The following is a 20,000-nucleotide window of genomic DNA, read 5'->3' on the forward strand; positions in this document are numbered from 1 at the left end:
TTTTTCTATTTTACTTTGGATGAGAAATGTAAAGAAAAAGAGGCATAAATAGATCACTTTTCTGCCAATCCAGTCATAATGTTACTTACTGTTAAACCAGAACATTTGGAAACAGCTAAGCATTCGGCTGCACTGCAACCCTAGCCATAGGGAAAGGCACAAGCAGTTTGGTTAAGGAACAATACCACAAGGGGATTTTTATGCTGATGTAAACTTGGAAATACTTGATCCAGAACTATTCTCAGTTTCTCACTAATTATTAATAGTATTTATTCTCTAATATTTCTCATTCTCACACTCAGTGTCCTACTACTTCAGCCTACACAGAATTTGATAACAAACAAAATTTTACAGCCTGAAACTGGGGCAAGGCACTGGATGCAGACTGAGAAAATCTAGGTTTAATTCCTAGCTTAGCGACAGACTTCCTGTGTGGCCATGGGAAAGGCATTTAATCCATCATGTGCCCTTACTTCCCTATCTGCACATTTTTCAATTAGTTTTGAATGGGGATAAGACTTTTTTTTTTTTTTTTTTTTTTTTTTTTAATGGGGAACTCAAAAGCCATTTTGCTGCTTAGAGTGATTCCTATATTCAGGTACATGCCTTTCAAGTGTCCTAACTCATAAAGCTGCAATCTGGCCATGCACAGGTCACCCTTCTGGTATGTGTTCCACATAAGAAAATTAGGGACCATGGAGCAGGCAGAAGTTGTAGCTCCAAAAAATTATATAACTTAGGTATTTTTGAAAATGCTACTCATAGACTATGACACAGCCTACAGAATTATACAAAGATAGAATTACTGTCTAGTCTAATAAACCTTGGTTCTACCCATAAAATACTGGATAGCAAATGCTTGGAGCCCTCAGCCAGCTCTTCCTTATCCAGGATTGTTCAGGGTGAATAAGTAAACGTTTTCTTCCTCAGACTGATGCAAAATCAGGGAAGAAATTTTATTTTTCCTCAGCTGACCTTTTCCCATGCTATCACTCTGTTCCAAGAGAGATGTAAAAATCCCAAAGGAACCTACCTCTAGGAAAGAAAAAAGCATAAGCTGTTTAATAGCCAAAGCAGTTTTTAATTATCCTCCACACTGAAGCCAGCATGGCCAAATAATCAGTGGTCTGAGAAAGGAGAGAAGAGAGGAGCTCAGCCTGTACCTCTGGTGTGGGAAATGACCTAAAACTGAAAAGTGCTCAGCAGTTCAGCTGCATAGTGCTTCTCATACACATTCAATTACAAGGTGTGAAATCTCACTCCAAAACCAAATTGCTAGAGTATTTTTTCTTAAATGCAAAAGACCTTCAGAAACATAGCATAAAGAAAAGCCTGGACCAAAGTGTGGATTTGATATCCTGCAATTTGGGCTTATGTCCCTACTTAATCTTCAGCTGCCCAGCCTCCCAAGACCAGCCTCACTCACTTCTGTCACATCAGCACCAGGCAGAAATTTCACTCACTGTACTGGTACAACCCAGGATTTCTGCCTTTCCAAGTCAGACACAGAGCTTGGAATCAGCTCTCCCCTTTTTCCAGAAATCCAAGTGATACAGTAAATTTCTCCTCTGTACTAAGATCTAGACTAATTAGAAGTCAGGAAACTAATTATTTCCTGCTTACCCAAGATATATAATATTTCATTGAAAATATTTATTTTATTCCCTCATGTAGGATGACCAAATCCTTCATTTATTTACTTTTACCTGCTTTATATTTTTCAATCCCAGTCTTCAAGCTGAAGAGATGTCGTTTAAAACAAAGTTGAATACTTTGAACCAAACCAATCCTACTGCACCCTGGAGAAGAACACACAGTTTTGCTGCATCTGTTAGAAAAACAACTTTGCTCTCTGGTTTCCAGGATATTGTATATGGTTTAGATTGCACATCACAATTGATTACAGTTCATTCCGCCCTACCTTACACTTACCTCTGCTAGGACTTGTAAAGCTTAATTAATCAATTATGTATATCTATATATAGCCTTAATTAGACTGTAAACTCTTTGGGGTATTCTGTTGGTGTTTGTGCAGTGTTTTGAGAAACAGAGGCTCTTTTCCAGGAGTCCTGTGCCACAACATAAAATAAGAATAAAAAAAAGTCCCAGCTAAACAATTGGAAAAAAATGGCAGTAGAAAAACCCCAAGCATAATTCACTCCCTTTTTCAGTCATACACCAACAGCAAGAGCTAAAATGGACAAAGAACACACAATCATATGCAACTAGAACAAAATCTGTGCTGTGAAAACTGGTGCCAGGCATTCAGAGGGTGATCAAAGCTTGATCTCCTGTAAGGGTTAATGATCTATTTAGACTATCATTGTTGGCATTTCCTGCTATCTCAGCATTTATGGAATATTTGAAAGTGTCTAGCATGCAAAGTTTCTGTTAAACTTCCTCTCTGATCCTAGTCGCGTGCCCTAGCCAGCATAAGTGCCTTTTACTTTGAAGAATCCTTTTAAAAGCATCTATTCAGTTTACGTTAAAGTGTTTTTCAAATATTCCAAAGGATAAGACATTGCATTGTGTTTTCACCAAATATGATAGATTCTCAGGGTAGAAACAAACAAATGTGTGTCCCAGTGTGCTGTAACATATCAGGAAACCTTCTTTCCCATGAACTACCAAGTTGCAACTCCTTGTTGCTACCAAGCCAGAGCATCAGCAGTGCCCGAGCATCAGCAGTGCCCAACCTAGGATTCATAAAGCACCTAAATTTTATATTAACACCCAGAAAATGTGGTGGGACTAAGTAGGAGGCAAGTGGAAAAATGAAAAAATCTGTGACTAATGAATGATGATTTGTTCATTTAGAAGAGAGAAAAAGTCAGGTTTGAATCTGAAGTTACTTTTCCAATACAAAAAGACAAAATTTTAATGTCTGACTATTTCTGAGCACATAAGACACACAAATCCGAGTAATCCCAATATTCTACTTGAAGGCTTTTGGACTATTGGAAATTGTCAGTCATCAGGATTGTCACCTGCATTAGAGTGGTTCTAAGAGCTCTCTTTGCCACATGGATAAATGAAGTACAGCTCATCCATAGCTTCAAATTCCTTTACCTCCAATTCATCATGGAGTCCCAGGAAAGCTGATGTGAATCACAAGCTCACACCTTCAGGGTAAGGTGATTCTCAAGCATTTTAAGAAGAGAATGTTAAAAGTTTCATTTTCTATTGTCATCTGTTTTATCAAATGAATGTGCAGTGCCTGTGAGTAGGGTAGGATGGTGGCATGCTGCAGAAAACCTTCCCAGCAAGTCTGCTGAAACTAGCTTCTGCTGATGCAAATGTGCTATTTGCTGTGCTATTTTCTAGAGCTGCCCATGGCTATCTGATTAACTCCCATCCTATGCCTAAGCGTGAAAAACACAACCCGCAGCCCAGAATGTGAGGATCACTGTGTTCTCAGGAAGTAGGCAACTATTTGTGCTCTGTCTCACTGAGGACAAAAAAGAGGAGTGAAAAAAACCACCATTGCAGAGAAAAAATGAGTTCTCACACAGGAAGGCTGGGGACTGCTTTGTGCTCAACTAGCCTGGTCTTTGTGAGGATTTATATCTTGAACTTACCTGAAGTTCCCCAAGATGTGTGTAAGGAGATTCCCTGAATACAAATTGCTTTCTGGGACAGAAGAGCAGAGGGGTCCATCACTACCTTTATTACACTGGTACTTTTAACTGTGCTTTTGTATTTGTTAGCTCAGTTAGCTACTGAAATATCTCTAAGAAAGTTATCAAGTAAAGCATGCATAAGCTTTTAGTGGAAAGCTGTATCTCAAATGAGAGATACAAAATATTATATCGGCATTTTCCATTAGATTATTTCAATATGCCACCCATCTTTTCCTCTGCTGTGAATATTATATGTCCCCCAAAGCTTCACTATGCAATCCTCAATTTTGTATAGGACTTAAACATTTCATTACTGTTTCCCTGTGTCTCCATTACAGACCTTACTTCTATAATACTGCAAAGAATTAAGTAAATAGAACATCTGAATACAAGAAGAAATAGCACTTATGAGCTGCAGGGGAGAATCCTCAGGACCCATGTACCCCTCACTGCTAAGCCAGTAGGAGCAGGCAGGAGAGCCTTTTCAGGCAAAGAATGCTAACAGGAAGACTTGGGGGCACATGTGTTTCTCTTCCTCCTTTCTTCATCTCCCTCTATCTTCATTAACTCCTTGGTGGTCCTTCTTGTACTATGACCTTCACAGCTGCCTTGGCCCAGCCCCTTCACACAGACTACAAAAGCCACAGTGGGTACAAGCAGATCTTCCTCAGCTGTTACCCACTTCCCAAATGGAATTTACAGTTAGGTTTCTTATAAGGATACAGACAAGCTAGCAGGAACTAATTTTTTCCTCTTTTAGGTTTGAAAAAAAAATTTTATGGCATGTGTTTATGTTGCAGAGTATATGTTTGCTTGGTCTAAATAAGAAAGAAAAGCTCAGCTTTCAAGATAAATGTTCTTTTGCATATGTGTACTGTTTTCACAGAGACATAAACATAGAGGAACTTGGTTTTGCAGGCACATAATTTTGTGTGCTGACAGACACACATTTTTATGTACATATGTGTATGTGTGTACAAATAAACATGCAAAGGGGAGAATATGGAATAAATGGCTTCTGATGGCTGGAAAATGCCATTTCAAATTTCAAGGGAATATTAAAGAGAACAAATTAATTATAAAAAGCTTTAGAAATGAAAAACATATTTTCATTGTCTTCTAAACACCAAGGGCTGTATCATGTATGATATAAATCAGTCTCTTTGAACACAGGAATGAGCTTATTATTAATGCTTATACTGTACAGCAAATGTACAGACTTGCTAATGTGTGATTACAGAATAAACAATATCAGACCTCCTAGTCTGTTCTGCAAGGAGAAAAAGAATTCCACCTAACACCACAATAAGCCCATGATAGGATACCAATTTTACTAGGATCTACTAAAAATGTAGTGGCAAGATTAAACAAATGTGATACTACAACAGAGGTAATGCTTCATTACCATTATTCCTCCCTCATATATTTCATGTGCTGGGCTCCAAAGCCACTGAAGCCTTCTGCTAGCACAATTATCATTTCTCATTTTTACTTCTACTTGCCATTATGTGGACAAATGGGCAGGAAAATCAACCCCTCCCCAGAAAAGCCTAGTTCCCATTTGACTTCTAGAAAAATTGTTGCAGATCCACACCTGCAGCAGACAAAGCTCCAGTGACCATGCTGGCCATTGGGACTGCCCCACCACCCCCTCCGCCATCCAGCCACAGGAGGTGCCAGTTACAAAATTAGTTGGATTCTGGAAGGAAAAAGAAAAAACCCTGACTCGGAAAGGAAGGTGCCATATCAGTGGGTAAGGGATGACTTCACTTCTTTGCTCATGGCTTCAGTCTGAGAAAACTGTGAGGAGTGCTCTGCTTTGGAAAGACAGAGCCATTCACAGCCTGAATAACAGCCAGCTGGAGGTCAGGCTACACATGGGTCATGCACAGTTGACACTTCCCTCAGTCTCAGTGGTGTTTTTGCCTTGCAAACATGGGCACAAAACCCAAGTACCCCATAATAAGGCAAACATATTTTTCATAGTGAATTCTATAGGTGCATGTGTTGTCTTCCCCTGAAAATAAATTTTCATACAGAAAGAACTGGAAAGATGTATCTGAAATGCAGATGAAGCATGAGGGGTGCAGAAGCACCACTGCTCCCCAGCTCACAGTCCCCATTTTGGTGCTAATGAAACCATCCTGCTTCAAGGCCAACCTCTACCACCACTTCTGAGCATTGCAACACATATTCACAGCAGGAAAAAACAGGTTCCATAACCTGGCCCATATAATGCTGAGGTGCACAGTACTGTAAATGAGAAGGGATGGATCTCCCTCCAAAAAACCCCTAAGCCACTATGAAAAATCAGAACACAAAACTCTTAGCTTAGACAAAAATCCCCAAAATTCAAAAACCACCAAAGATTAATGAAGTTCAAATCCATAGCAGGGATGTTGGCTGATCACAGCTTCTTACAAATACAGGATGCTTCTAAATGATGAAATATGGAGAATGAATATTTCCTCTTCTATTAATTGCAACACAAGCTGAAAGTGTGGTCAACTTTAGTTTAAACACACCTTTTCATTGCATTAAACATTTCTGTTGTTACTTAATCAGCAGGGAGGACAAAATCATGTGCAGATACTCTGTTATATGAAGGAATTAGCAATTTATTCTAAAGATGTCAATTATTATTTATTTTTATAAGGAAATGTCAGGGAACAAGTGAGTTTCTCATATCATTCCATGAAATAATCTAGAAGTTACTGAAAACTCTGGTAAGAGCAAGTTCCTCAGAAGTAACATTTCCAGGGTAGAAAAAAAAAGGTTCATGTGAAAGTTCTCCTTACCCTTCAGTTTCTTCTCCTTTTTTTCCCTCCTTTTTTTTTTTTTTTTTTTTTTTTTTTTTTTTTTTTTTGTCTTTAAACTGTGATATGTGGCTTGGAAGAGTGGAAGTTAATTCATGCTGTCATATTTCTCCATTTTTGCTAAATTTATTACACTTTTCAAGCAAGATAATTTTGGACTATCTTTGAGGGAAGAGAAACAAGAAAAATGGAATGTGAAAAACAAAGAGGAAAACATGTGTCTAAACTTTTCTTTTTGGATCAAGCCTGTTTTGGCTGGAATTTGAGAATAATTCTGTGCTTCCTTTGCCATTTTTTTTTTCTGAAATCATTCAATCACATTCTTAATCCAATTTTTAGGCATGGATTTTGCCATGTTAGGATTGAAATCTCATTTTCATCAATAGAGTATGAGTTACTCACTTCCAAAAATCCTATTTGGTGCCTGTGATGTCACTACGGCTAATGGTGAAACGATAGATACCTTCTTGGGATCTTTTTTTATACAGGAAACTTAGATAGCTAAATGTTTCTGAGAAACATAATCCTAAACTGCAATACAAGAACTGGGCATTATTCCTAACTTTAAAATGTGTAAAAAAAATAAAGAAATAAGCACATACCACAGTTAATTTATTAGGAATTGTATTCCTGAATGTGCACCTTTAAATAACACAGAATCTATGGCTGAGGGAGGAGACAAGGGAGTGAGGGAGGGATCAGCAGGATATCTTGCATTGCAGGCTGAGGTCTAGCCTGCTTTTCGGCTGCTGCTCTGCTCACTTGCTCAGGGAGGCAGCTGATGAGGCATGACAGTTTCCAATAAGCTTCCAGGTTTTGTCTAGAAGCCAAAATCCTGAGATGCTAGCTGAGCTACCTTCACAAGTTAACAGCTTGCTGTGGTCCCACATCTGCACCATAAATGATATGCTGAGGGTAAGCCTGCACCAGTGGCTATGTCACACCTACCTACTGCCTCCCAGGCAAAGCTTTTTCCTGAGAGACCATCTGAGGCTTCAAGAAACCTCACAAAGTGAGCTCAAAGGAAAAGGTTTGGGAACAAACTTCTGTCCTACTGCAATGAGTGGTGTTCACTCCTGGCTTTAGGACTACAGCTCCAAAAAGGAGCTCTTTCATCCCCTCTCTTTACCATAAAGGGCTTATCTACATTGGAGAAAACTGTGGAGGCATGGCCATGCTGCACATCCTCCCTTGCAAATCACAAATGTGGTGGATCAAGCCAGAGTGACATTCTGTCTGCACATTTTACTGTGGGACAGAGCCTAGGAAGTTCACATATGAGGGGAGAGCATAGATGCAGGTCCTCTGCAGCCAGAAACCATCTCTTCCCAGGGAGCCACCATAGCAGGAGCTGAAATTACAGGAATATGAGGAGTGGCTGAACAAGACCAAAAGAGCATCTGGTTCTGAAATAGCACTGCTGTAGGGGCAAGTAGTCCCTGCATTGTGCCTCAGTCCAGCAGTTTTTTGTAAGGTTGAAGTCCTGGAGAGCACTCAGGGTGAAAGAAAACTTGCTTTAGGTAAAAAGCAAGCATACAACAAAGAGCAAGCAAGAATTAACACGGAACAGAAGGGTGGCTGGTGCTGGGAGGTGAATCCAACCTTTTGATGAAGAATTATTCCCTTAAAATAAATTTTTGCAAGGTGCAGGTACAGACGTTCTCCCCAGCTTAAAATACACCCATCTTCCAGCCAGAACCTGGTGTTTCTGAGTTGAGCTGCAGCCACTGCTGAGATCCTGCTAGATAAATTTAACTCCCAAGCTAGAATGGGGTTTATCTCTGAGGCACATCTCTTCTGCTCAGATAAAGAGAACTTCCTCTCACTGCAGTTTAGATCAGCAGACTCAATCTCTGTACCTAAAGCCACACAGCTAAACACACTGCATTCCTCCTATTCAAGCAATGCTTGCCACTCTCCAACACTGAACAAACAAAACTTGCACATTCCCAGGTTTTTCCTGACTTTCATGCTGATGTTCTCTTCTGAAAACACAGCTTTACCCAGCGGGTGCTCATGAAATAGGCTGCAGCTCCACAAGCTACACAGCTCTGGAGAAACAGGAGAAAAAAAAACATAGCTTCAGCACCTCCTGCAATATCATGTTGCCACACAGTGGCAACACAAATCATCCTGCTGTCATACTTCTGAGTAAAAAAATTCCTCACAAAACTAAATAAAAATCAATGTAAAAGTACAACTCTTTTTAGGATCAGTTGTGTTCTCAAGGCTTTGATTTTGTCATGTGCTATGGTTGCATCAAGAGGGCAGATTTTTATGTGCCCTATCTGGCTTTGCACAGGTTGAGAGACCTGAGCTCATAATGCAGCACAGCCTATGCTGGGGCTGCAGCAGCTCTGTTTTACAGGCTGGCTTACCCTTACTTCCACAAATTTCTTGCAGGTTTATTCTGAAAATGTTCACCCTCCATTACTTGCAGCAAGAATTTTCAAATTTGATAGAGGAATTCACCTTCAGTAATAGGACACTTTTCCATTCGCCTTTGTGCACATTTTTGTAAATCCTAAGTCATTATATAGGTCAGAGCTTTTCTCTTGGCACATGAGGAAATTCCCAATGGCCCCATATACCTGGGTCTTCTGCATCTCACTCTAGCACACTGTTTCACTCTGTGCTCATGCAAAATATACCTTTGAAGGCTGGAATATAGCTTATAGCCTGTATAGCATGTTTAAGGGCATAATAAAATTTGTCACGTCTTCTCCAGCTAAACTACACACATCCTCCTCTATACAAATCCCCATAAGAGTTTTGCAGACAAAATGAAAATAATCCTGACAGAAATATCTCTTGCATTCTCCTTAAAAAAATATACATCATACTGGCAGGCTCTCAGAACATACAATACCAGTCCATACTAGGGACTGTTACTTTGGGGTTAGAAATAGGGGCTTCAGACCAAACAAGAGGGGAGATTCCTGACTTCCCTATTTTTAAAAGTTCCTAAAATATTTCAGCTTCAAGTTTTTCAATTCCTTCAGAAGTCTCCTCAGTTGGACTTTCAAGCCTTGTTTCATTGTGGAGGGTTAAAGGTGATTTTCTAAGTTTCCCAAACCATCTCGAAACAATTCTCTCTCTGCTGTCATGGGGGGCCGACATCAGGTGAGAAAGCAATTATCACTGATTATTTACAAAAGCTCATCAGCTTCCATACCTTTCAGCAGCAGAGATGTCCATCTAAAACTTGAGCAAATAAAATATATTACACAGCCCTCCAGGTTACTTCTGGTCTTGGAGTTTAGTTCTCTGAATTTCCAGGCACACACATGCCACATTTTATTATTCATACACAAGACACTGCCTTCACAGCCACTGAGCACCCACAAGGAGGAGTGTGCAATGATATTTAGCTCCAGCAGTCTTTTTCTTTAGCCCTTTTCCCTGCCCAGCAGAATTACCAGGGCAGCAGTGAGCTGGACCTGTCTGAACCACAGGACTGATTTTGCAAGCTGGGGTGGGGCACTTCCCCTTTTGTCTTTCCTTGCTTTTCCCCTCCATCTGCAGCCTTTCCACACTTCTACTGTGTCTCCACCCAGCTGTATGTGAGTTGCACTAGATTTATGTAATGGCAATGGTTGTGGTTGCCTGGTGGCCCCCCAGCAATGCTTGTGCCCATGGTCTCAAATGGTTGAGCTCCTTTTAAGGAAACAAAGCATCAAAGCTGATCAGAGAGGGGACACTTGCCTGCATCGGTAAGTTGCTCGTCATGCAGGTTACAACCTCTGAAGGGTTGTAACTGAGAGTGAGGACCCCAAGGTGTGAAGGCAATGCAAGGGTCCCAGTGATGCAGGCACTGAAGCCTGCAGCTACACAGGCTTCTGCTTCAATAACTGAGTTGTGGGAGGGACACAACATCATCACTTGGTATTTCCCACTGGGAGATAAAAATGTAAAAAAAAAAAAAATCTTTCTTTTAATGTCTCTTCCCATACTAATTTGTTTTGAACAAATAGACTTTATAGCTTTATAAATGTTTTCTACTGATGTCTATGATCACCCTGACTGGTTACTTTTGGTATACTTTGTCAATTGTATGAATTTCAACCCAATTTTGTGAGATGAATTCTCCCCACCTCTTAAAAAAAGATGTCTATACATTATTTGTTGCAGGCCCAGAGTGTAGTATGTGACTGCAGTGGTAACTTTTGACTTCTGTCTTAAAAGTTTATATGGTCATCTCCAGCGCCAGACAGTTATCTATGCAGAAATGATGAGCCCATAGCCTCTTTCTGAGGCTGCTAACACACTTTGAGATGGCTTTTTTTATCCAGTGATGACCACCTATGGAATGGGCAGTTATGGATAAAGGAAGGCACTGCCTACCTTTCTAGACAAATGCCACCACTGCAGCAAAGGCTTTATCCATGAAGTAGGGTCTGATCTACAGATGACTGACTCATTCACTTCCCACACATGGCTTGAATTAGGATGCAGTCTCAGAGCACAAACAGCCCTAAATTGCAACTGTTTACCACACACAGGATGTTCAGTACTGATCATCCACAAAAGGTGCACATGTTTAATCTGAGACTTGCGGAAACTGAGAATTATCAAATTATATTTCTAGTAGGGTACCATGGGAAATAGACCTGTTCAAAACAGGCTGCAAAGCACTAATTATTAATGGAATGGACCTTCAAAACAATATTTAGGAAGGATGATAAAATAAGGTCTTTAGAGCCTTAAAGAGCAGTGAAAATCTCACACTTTGCTGAAAATCTTCACTGTGTTTTCTAGAAAAACTATCTGTAGAGCACATGGGTGAAAAGAGCAAGAGGAAAATAATAAAATATTTTAGGTACCAGGTCAGCCTGAGAAGTAAATTTTGGGTGAAGAATAGGACAAGGAAGGAAGACAACCTAGTGGACAGAGCAGCAGAAATTAAGCATGCAGAAGGAAGCTGCTCAACACATAGTGGCTTTCTGGGGGTTGCAACATTAAAATCATAGTAAGCTCATCAAGGAAATGAAGAACCTTGATGGTGACCAGAACACCTCTTCCAATATGTTCCTGCTTTGCTGTGCTACTTGGGGTTATTAATAGAAACTGTTGATGACTTTACTTCCGTAAATTACCCTTTCACACCCGTTGATCATTATTGCATTGGTCAGAAGAAACCCATGCTTTGAGCATCCCCCCTGCCTGGGGACACAAGCCAACACATATTTCATGATCCTCTGGGTACTTTCTTTATGAAATTTGCACCCTCTATAGTAATTTTAAATGATAATTGAAAAACTAAAGGCAACCAATAAAATCTGGCAAGTAGAGGACCTCAACGTCTTCATTCTCATAGCAGGAGAAATATTTCAAATGTTTCTATCAGCTTTGTAGCACCACATTAAAATCTCAGTACATGTTTGGAAGAAGCACAAAAGGAGATTTGTAAAAACACATGGAAGAGTAAAGCCTATCTTTCTTTTCTAAAAATAGCTTATTTCCTGTAATCTTCCACCTTTGAAACACTAAACTGATGAGAAAGGTAATTAAACTTTTGACTCCAGGGTTAAAAGTTATTTCATTAAATGTTACTACAAATCTGAGTATGCAAGCTGTCACTTGAACAATTCTGTCCCACAGGCTGAATAAAACTAAAAAAAAGATTTCTCACCTAATTTTAGTAGGATGAGGTAAATATTTATCCTTTTCATTTAACAATTACCATTGTTATCTCTATAGCCCTATGTGTACAAAAAGGTCCTCCAGAATTTAGAGGACTTCATTAAATGTCTAACTCAAATTCCTTGGTGTATGCTGTATAGACAGCTGATCTCTCAGGATGTTACAGGTTAAGTTGAATACACTGTAAACCAATCTGAAATAAATAAATAAATATCCAAATGCTAGGGAGTTTCCTTTCGATGGAAGAAATAGATGGGACATTAGGAAAGTGATACAGAGAGAAATTCTTGTCTGGCCACATCTGCTCATGCAGGGCCTGTTGGTTATCACAGGCCACAGTCCAGCTCCCACCTGCCAGATGCACACAGATAACATCAGTGGGTCTTTACAATGCTCTCCTCTCCATCTTTCAATCTTCAAACTACTTTTTCTTGTCTATCTAAGTGTTGTGATAAATAGCAGTGAGGAACAGATCTTGGGACTTGGCAATGACAGTGCTGTACTAAACACCAAGCCTGCCTACACTGCCACTGCCTACATAGGAATGCCCCTTCACCCCTAATACACCTATAGGATCATGTAGGTCAAGCACCACTCTTAAAGTATTATTTTATTGCTAAGAGATTTTCTTTTGATGAAGATCCAGAATGTGCACAGCAATCATATGTCTTCTGATATGCCTGGTTCACATCCTTTTTGTAAAAAGGGAGAATTAATTTTTTTTAGTATACAGTTTTCAGGGAGCTAGCAAAAAGGAACAATAGAAGAGGTAAAAGTGTATGCAGCTTTACAGAAAAGACAAACATTGCAAGCACTGGAGCTGACACCTACAGATCATCTGTAAAACAGAGTATTGTGAATCGTCTTTCTTTCTGTTGGCTATGGTAAATGTCTCACTACAAGATGTAACCCTTGTAAATAAAAGACCTATGAGTAGAGAAAGTGGCTATATAAAAATTGTTAATGTCAGGACATGGAAAATCTAATTTATTGCTGAGTAATGAGAATAACAGATGGAACTTATCATATTTAGAATACGTGTACATGTTGATATATGACTGAACTGTTGGCAGAATCATTACATCATCAGCAAATATAAAGTTCAGTTTTGCTGGGTCTTCACAATATTCATGTGCATATTAAAGAAAATTCAGTACAATGAAAAATTGTGTTTGGGTTTGAGCAAAGAATTTAAAAATTTCATTTTTTTGACTCAAGACTCAAATATTGTGTTGGGTTAGTTACTGTGGGAGAAAGGAGTTTACCGAATAGATAGACAAGTAGTTAATGAAAGATTTTGTCCAAAGATCTTTGGACTGAAAAATAAATCATTTAGTAAATGATCATATTGTTTAAAAGTATCTTTTAAATATTATTTTTTTTATAAAGTATGCCAATATGCACTTAGGAGCTGAAGTTTTTGCTCACATTTTTGATAAGAGGGGATCAAATGGTAAATAAAATGAAGATGCATAAAATGATGCACTCACTACTAGCTAGTGCTGGAGTTTGGGAGTAGGTTCTATTCCTAATGCTGACACCATCCTACTGTATTATGTTGAATTATTTTATTTTAAATTATTTTTCCTTCTGTGCCTTCCTTTCCACCTAGTATCCTTTACTGGATATCCTTCAATAATTAATATTTAAAGGCGCTTGCAATCTTTCTGTAAATTGTCCACCCTGACCCTTACTCTTACAATAATGTAAGAATAATGATCAATACTTTTATTTGTGGGTAAATACGTGTACTTTGATAGTCATCCCTTTACAGAAATATTTTTATCATATAGGGCATTTATCAAAGCATTCTGGGAGTCACTGTGCTTTTTTTCCCTCTTTTCCTTTTTTTTTCTTACTAGTAAACAGGCACAGTGCTCAAGTAATATTTAGTCCTTTTAGTGTACTATGTGGGAGCTGGTGCATACAGAAGTAATCAGTATTGCTAGTCCTTGATGTGAGTTGGGGAACCCTAAGAATAATCAGCATTTTGCACAATCACCTCTGGACAAAATTTTTAACCCAACAGACTTTATCAAGTGTGGATTTTTATCCAAAAGATAAGTGTTTTCTACAGTTCTCCCAGGTAAAAAATCAAAGATAAATGGAGATCAGATATTAGAATCTCAAATATATAAATACTATGTATGCTCTAATATGCATTTCTGAAGAAATCTGAATAGCAGATAACACAGTAACATTCAAGACAACACTCAAATTAAGAATAAAAATAATAACAAAAATACCTTAGCATTTATTGAATTTTTATCAAGTCTAACTTCATATAATTTTGACCTGGGACCACATATTTCATTCCATTTCCTACACAGAATGAAAACTCTCTTTCCTGGGGAGAATATCAAGCAACAGTCATGGTAAGAAGATAAACAGTAGGATCTTTATAAGTTCTCTGTGGATGAAGATGCCTTTCCCAAAGAAAAAGGATGCACAAAAAACACTAAGCACCTGAAGAAGATGGAAAGGCACAGGAACTGCTTGTTTGTCAGCTTGTGAAAAAGTAATTTAACATCATTGCTATATTATTTTCTAGTATTTCTTATCAGAGTGTATTTGTTATCTTACCCAAGATTCTGTCATTCTTAGAACTCTGCTGACCTCCAGTACTAGTTGAAAGGTCCTCTGGTATAGGCATAGGTTCATCTGGATCATCAGGGACATCACTAGTTGGAGGACTTTCTTTTCCTAATAGTGAGGAAAGCATCAGTTAGATTGTTATTGTCAGAGTAGCCTCATTTTTAAATAATACAATAAGACAAACCACAAACCAAATAAAACTTAAAAAAACCCTAAATACTACTAAAGCATGATATTCTTAGGACCAAACCCCACTCTCCCACAAAGAAAACTTCTTAAGAATACAGGGGAATAATATTTTTAAAAAGAATGTATATCAATGTCTCTGACAAATTTACTGAGTATGGATACACAGTTATTAGCCTTACCATTTTGGAAACTTGTGAGATATGTATGCTTTCCAGCTGCTATGCTCAAAAGATCCAATTTAGCCAACACAGACTGACAGATTATAAAGGTTATCAAATAGACATTTTGGTAAAAAAATCTTTCTTCCGCAAGTTCTCCTTGAGAACACATCTGTATTTGCTTCAAAGACATAGTGAAGTCTAACCCACAGGTATTCTGGGGCTCCAAATGAACAAACTCAAAAATAAAGTTTTATCTTCAACCGAAAATTCAGCTACAATGCCAGCAAGCTTCACTAATACCCCCAGATCAAGCTCTGCCAGGTTCTTGTGCCTACAAGTAGTGAAGTGCTGTAGGTACCAAGACTTCTTAAACATGTACAATTAGAAGACTTCAAGGATTTTATTGTCTTCTATTTGTAAATAGGAAAGAAACCCCAATATCTTGAGTAAACAAGGTTTTGCAGAGGTAAACAGTTTGGTGCTTTAAAATATTATAGGTATTGTGGAACTATTTTAGTGCCAAACACAATACAATAAGAAAAAATAACTCTCTTGCTACGTATTGTGCTTCCAGAAATTGTGAGGTTTCTTGATTCAGGCCTCAGTAACAGCATACATCTCCTGCCCACAGTACTATCACTGTCTTGTAGAACTTTTAAAATGACTGCATACACCTCTAACAAAAGCATGCCTTTGAAACATCTGCTGAAGGAATTATCTAAGTGATTAGTTTCATTGACTATTACTAAAAGACTGGCCTTTGCATTAATAGCAAAGAACAGCACAGGCCCAGAGCGGAATTTGAATGCAGTAATGTTCACGTAAGACCCTTGTCTTGAAAATGGAGATGTTACCAAATTACATTGATGAAATCTGTCAGGCATCCTGTGGCAATTGGCACACCGGTAAGGGCAGTAATTTTATGGCACAAAGCTTTAGCAAACTAGTGGGTTTTTTCCTAATGAGAATTCCCTCATTAATACACAAACATCAATTAAACCTTAAAACACATACCAGAAATGGAAAAAACTAAACCAAGTATACCTTACTTTAGTTACAGAGGTTTAATGGTGCCACTTATGGACTTGATCTGAATGAAGTGAATGATTTCCTCCCTGCCTCCTGGATGGATCCATATAACACAGTAACATTCAAGACAAAGCACTGTGTTTTCCCATCTATACTGATCATGATGGGGAGAAATGACAGGTAGTTTTAAGTCATCTTCCAAATCTGTTGTTGGCACAGACTTATGTTTATATGAATTAAATTAGTATGTGACTGCATTTCTTAATGACACACCTATGAAACTGTGGAATAATTGCTGAACAAGAGTTTTGAGAGTTGTATCTAGTGAACTATCCCAAACTGCAGCCAGAGGACTCCAGGGTTTTGAAGAAACAGTCCTGCACTGGCAGGAGGACTAACTAGATGATTTAATAAGGTCCCTCTCATACCCAGGTTCTGTGGTATATTCTTAAATGGGCAAGATAACACCCACTGGATATCAGTGCAAGAGCAAAGGCAGATTGCATAAATGGACAAGAGGGCGCATGAATTTTACAGCAAAGAAAAATAAAAGCAGGAAGTAAGTTAATTAAAAATATTTTTCCATTCACTATTTAGCTACTTATTTAATTATTTATTCAGATTTCTGGGATGTAGGGAATTTACAGAACTGACAGCAACTTTACATTGCAAGTCCTAACCTGCCAAGCTGAGGTATCTCTTACAGATAAGATGCACAAATGAGGAGAGACAGCTGAAGTCTTTCAGTTTGTTCAACACATTTTGCACCACACAAAATAATAATAAAAAAACAACAACAACAAAAAAAAAACCAACCAACCAACCAAACAAACAAAAAAACCAAACAAACAAAAAAACCAAACAAACAAACAAAAAAAACCAAACAAAAAAACCCAGAGGTTTAATTGGAAGGCAAGCAACACCCTGGCAGCTCTCTTCACATTACACATAAGTTAAGGAAATTCCTTAAAAAGTAACAGTAATCCAAAGCTACCTGCATCTTCTAAGGATGAAGCAGCACTCCCAGTTACAATAATGGACATTGATGCTTTGACTGAGTCTAGGCTGAGAAGAACAATTATCCTAAAAAGCTGAAGACTGTTTTTGACTACAAACCAATATAAACTCACAATATCAAAACTATGGGAAAACAGACAAAAACCAAAACAATATCTTTATAAGTGTGTTATTAGGCATCCTACAATATGTAGTCTAGGCAGGATTCTTTGAAGTCAGGGCAGTCTTTTTGGAATAGAAACCTGTTAGCAGAAGAGTACATTTGCAGTGGTGAACTCTCTGGTTTACTAAATGGGTATCAATCTTCTACTTGTTAAATTAACAGCAGTTTGCCCAGGTGGTATGAACTGGACTCGCCTCATGGAATTGGTGGGGCAGAAGCTGGAGATCAGGTCTGTTTCCCTCTTTGCAGGAGAGTGCAGTTAAGAAAACTTAGTAAACTTGTCTTTAATAACCCATTTAATATAATTTGATTTCTTCTTGTTACACATGATTGAGAAATCCATATATGCGAAAAGACAGGACAAAAATAGTGGATTTAAAATAGATCCATTTATTGAGCTCTGTCTCTTGGATTCTAGAGCATCGTATTTGTATTTCATGCCTTAACTACATCTAAATCATTACACCATGGTAAATTCATTACAGCATGGCAATCTTACTCATGCACAATCTCAACAACATTCTTTTTCCACTGAATTTAGAAATGGAAGGGGAGTGGGGAAAGGTGGGAATGCTTTCCATTTTAATTTCAAACAGACATGCCCAGAACAACAACCAGCCAAAGAACAAGGAGCTAAACGCCACCCCAATACCTAGTGACCAGTACTGGGGAAAATTATTCAGAAGTCACATAACAGAGAAAAGTAGCTTAAGAAGTGAGGCATAAAAAATTAGAATCTAATCTTGGGGTGGAAGGGGTGGGTTTTTTTTAAAATTATTATTATAAAAAGCCACATTAACTGTGGAATTGAAGTTCTGTTTCTGGTGCTACCACTGATTCGTGTTGCTCTTGGTTAAGTCATAAATAGAAAGAATTACAACTGCAGGTTGTATCAAATATTCCTTTATTTCAATCTGCATCTCTGTAAGATGGTCCCAGATTTTCAACACTGCCATCTCTGTATAAAAATAATCAAAGAGCCTAACCTATCAGTGATGCCTGGCAAGACTTTTAACTTCTCTCTATTTTACTTTCCTCACCTCTACCCTAGAAATATACTTGAAGCCAGAAGGAAAGAGAGAAGGAGAAAAACCTGCCCAGTTCAATAAAGTTTTAGTGTCCTTTATTTCTGCCAAAGTCCTTAGCCTGGTGGTCCTTTAACATGTATATCCAGCTCTGAGAATGATTCAGTTCATGCCAGAATGGTCCTGCTGGTGTGCTACTACTGTTGAAAAGAAAGCTAAGGCAGGATGTCTTATAGAAATCTCATTCCCTACTCTTTCACAAACTAATGTTGGGTGTGTGTGTATTTAATATTGAGGGTTTCTTCTTCCTGCTTTTGCAGAGTGCAGCACAGCCTGGTTTGTTCTAGGAGATCTCTTAATGTTAGATGTGGAAACATTTGTACTGTTTTTTCACCTTCCTTAACTGTTAGGCCCTAGAACTGAAAAAAAAAAGAGAAAAAAAAAAAAAAAAAGAGAAAAAAAAAAAAGCAGGAAAAATACTGCTTGTTAAGCGAGATATTATCTGTGTTTTCTGACTCTCTTCTATGGGTGCCGGATACCATTTGGTTAAATGTATGTCAGCTCTCTCCTCATTTCAGAACTGCAACTGCTTGTCTCATGAAATATCACTTTCAGGAGAAAAATAAAAAGTGTGAACTCTATGCTAGTCACACAGTATTTCAGTTCCTCTAGGAGTCAGCCATGCCTGGATTCCCCGAGGTGGGAATGCCTGGGAATGCACACAGGGTTTGGCTCATTCACATTAGTTTTATACTCTCCTGGCCTGGTTGGCTGCTGCCACCTGAGTCAGTGGCAGCTGCCGAAAGCACATGGCTGCAAAACACCAAGTTTAAGCTGGGGTAACTGTTTCTAGAGACCTTCTTTATTTCTGGGCTGAAAAACAAAACAAAAAGCCCCAAAGAAAAACTAAACCAAATTTATTCTTTAATTTATATTTTTTAAACACACAAACAAGTGTGCTAGTGAATCAAGTCCCCTAATTCCATAGACCCAGAGAGGCAGCTACATCTGGTGAGCAATACTCATAAAATAGGAGAAATAAAAAACTGTTTTACAGTTGACAGGACAATCTTCCACTCCTGAAACAATGCAATTGTTTTATTGGTTGCCAACATATAGCAGAGCTCCCTCACGTAGGAAGCATCCCAGAAGCATGTAGAAACCCAGGAAAATACAAGGGGAAAGAATTCCTTTCTGCATTCACCAGCCTATGAGAAAGAAGTAGGTAACGTCCCTGTATCTTCAGATCCTCTACTTTTGAGGTTTAGTAAGAGCTTATGAAGAGCTCGTATCTGTGGAACGTAATCTGACAAACTCCCATTTCCAGAAGGTGAGTTCCCACAATAACACTTACCATAAATGAAAGTAAATTAGGAAGTTCTTTCTTTGGCCATAAATTCAGCTAACAACCCAGTACAAGTCACAGCCTTTGCTCACAGAAAGTACCAGATGCTCACTGACATAAACAGCAGGACAGTTCAAAGCAGATTTTGATCTGTTTGTGTAGTTCTCCCTCTTATCAAAGGTAACTTTTCTTTTTCAAGAAAACCCTCTCTCATCATAGAATAGTACTATTGCATAATATGCTAGAAAAGCTAAAAGGCATAGCAAAAAAACTACAGTGGTTCAGCTACAGAAAACTTTAAGAACTACAAATTATAGATATACATTTATTACGTATATATTTACATATATATAAGTATTCAAAATGGCAAAGCTCCCTATAAGATTTCCCTCTGAAC

At 38.4% G+C, this 20,000-nt stretch overlaps 1 protein-coding gene across 2 annotated transcripts in view; it reads right to left on the reverse strand.

Annotated features, from left to right (window-relative positions):
• The window catches only part of IKZF1 (IKAROS family zinc finger 1), a 65,975-nt gene that overhangs the window by 31,684 nt on the left and 14,291 nt on the right, over positions 1-20,000 (reverse strand). For both annotated transcript variants that reach the window (XM_031503981.2, XM_077785128.1), the window contains exon 3: positions 14,663-14,782. In XM_031503981.2, the coding sequence (XP_031359841.1) occupies positions 14,663-14,782 (120 nt within the window). The remainder of the gene's footprint in view (positions 1-14,662; positions 14,783-20,000) is intronic.

Source organism: Lonchura striata, chromosome 1 (genome assembly GCF_046129695.1).
Source record: "Lonchura striata isolate bLonStr1 chromosome 1, bLonStr1.mat, whole genome shotgun sequence".
Lineage (NCBI taxonomy): Eukaryota > Metazoa > Chordata > Aves > Passeriformes > Estrildidae > Lonchura > Lonchura striata.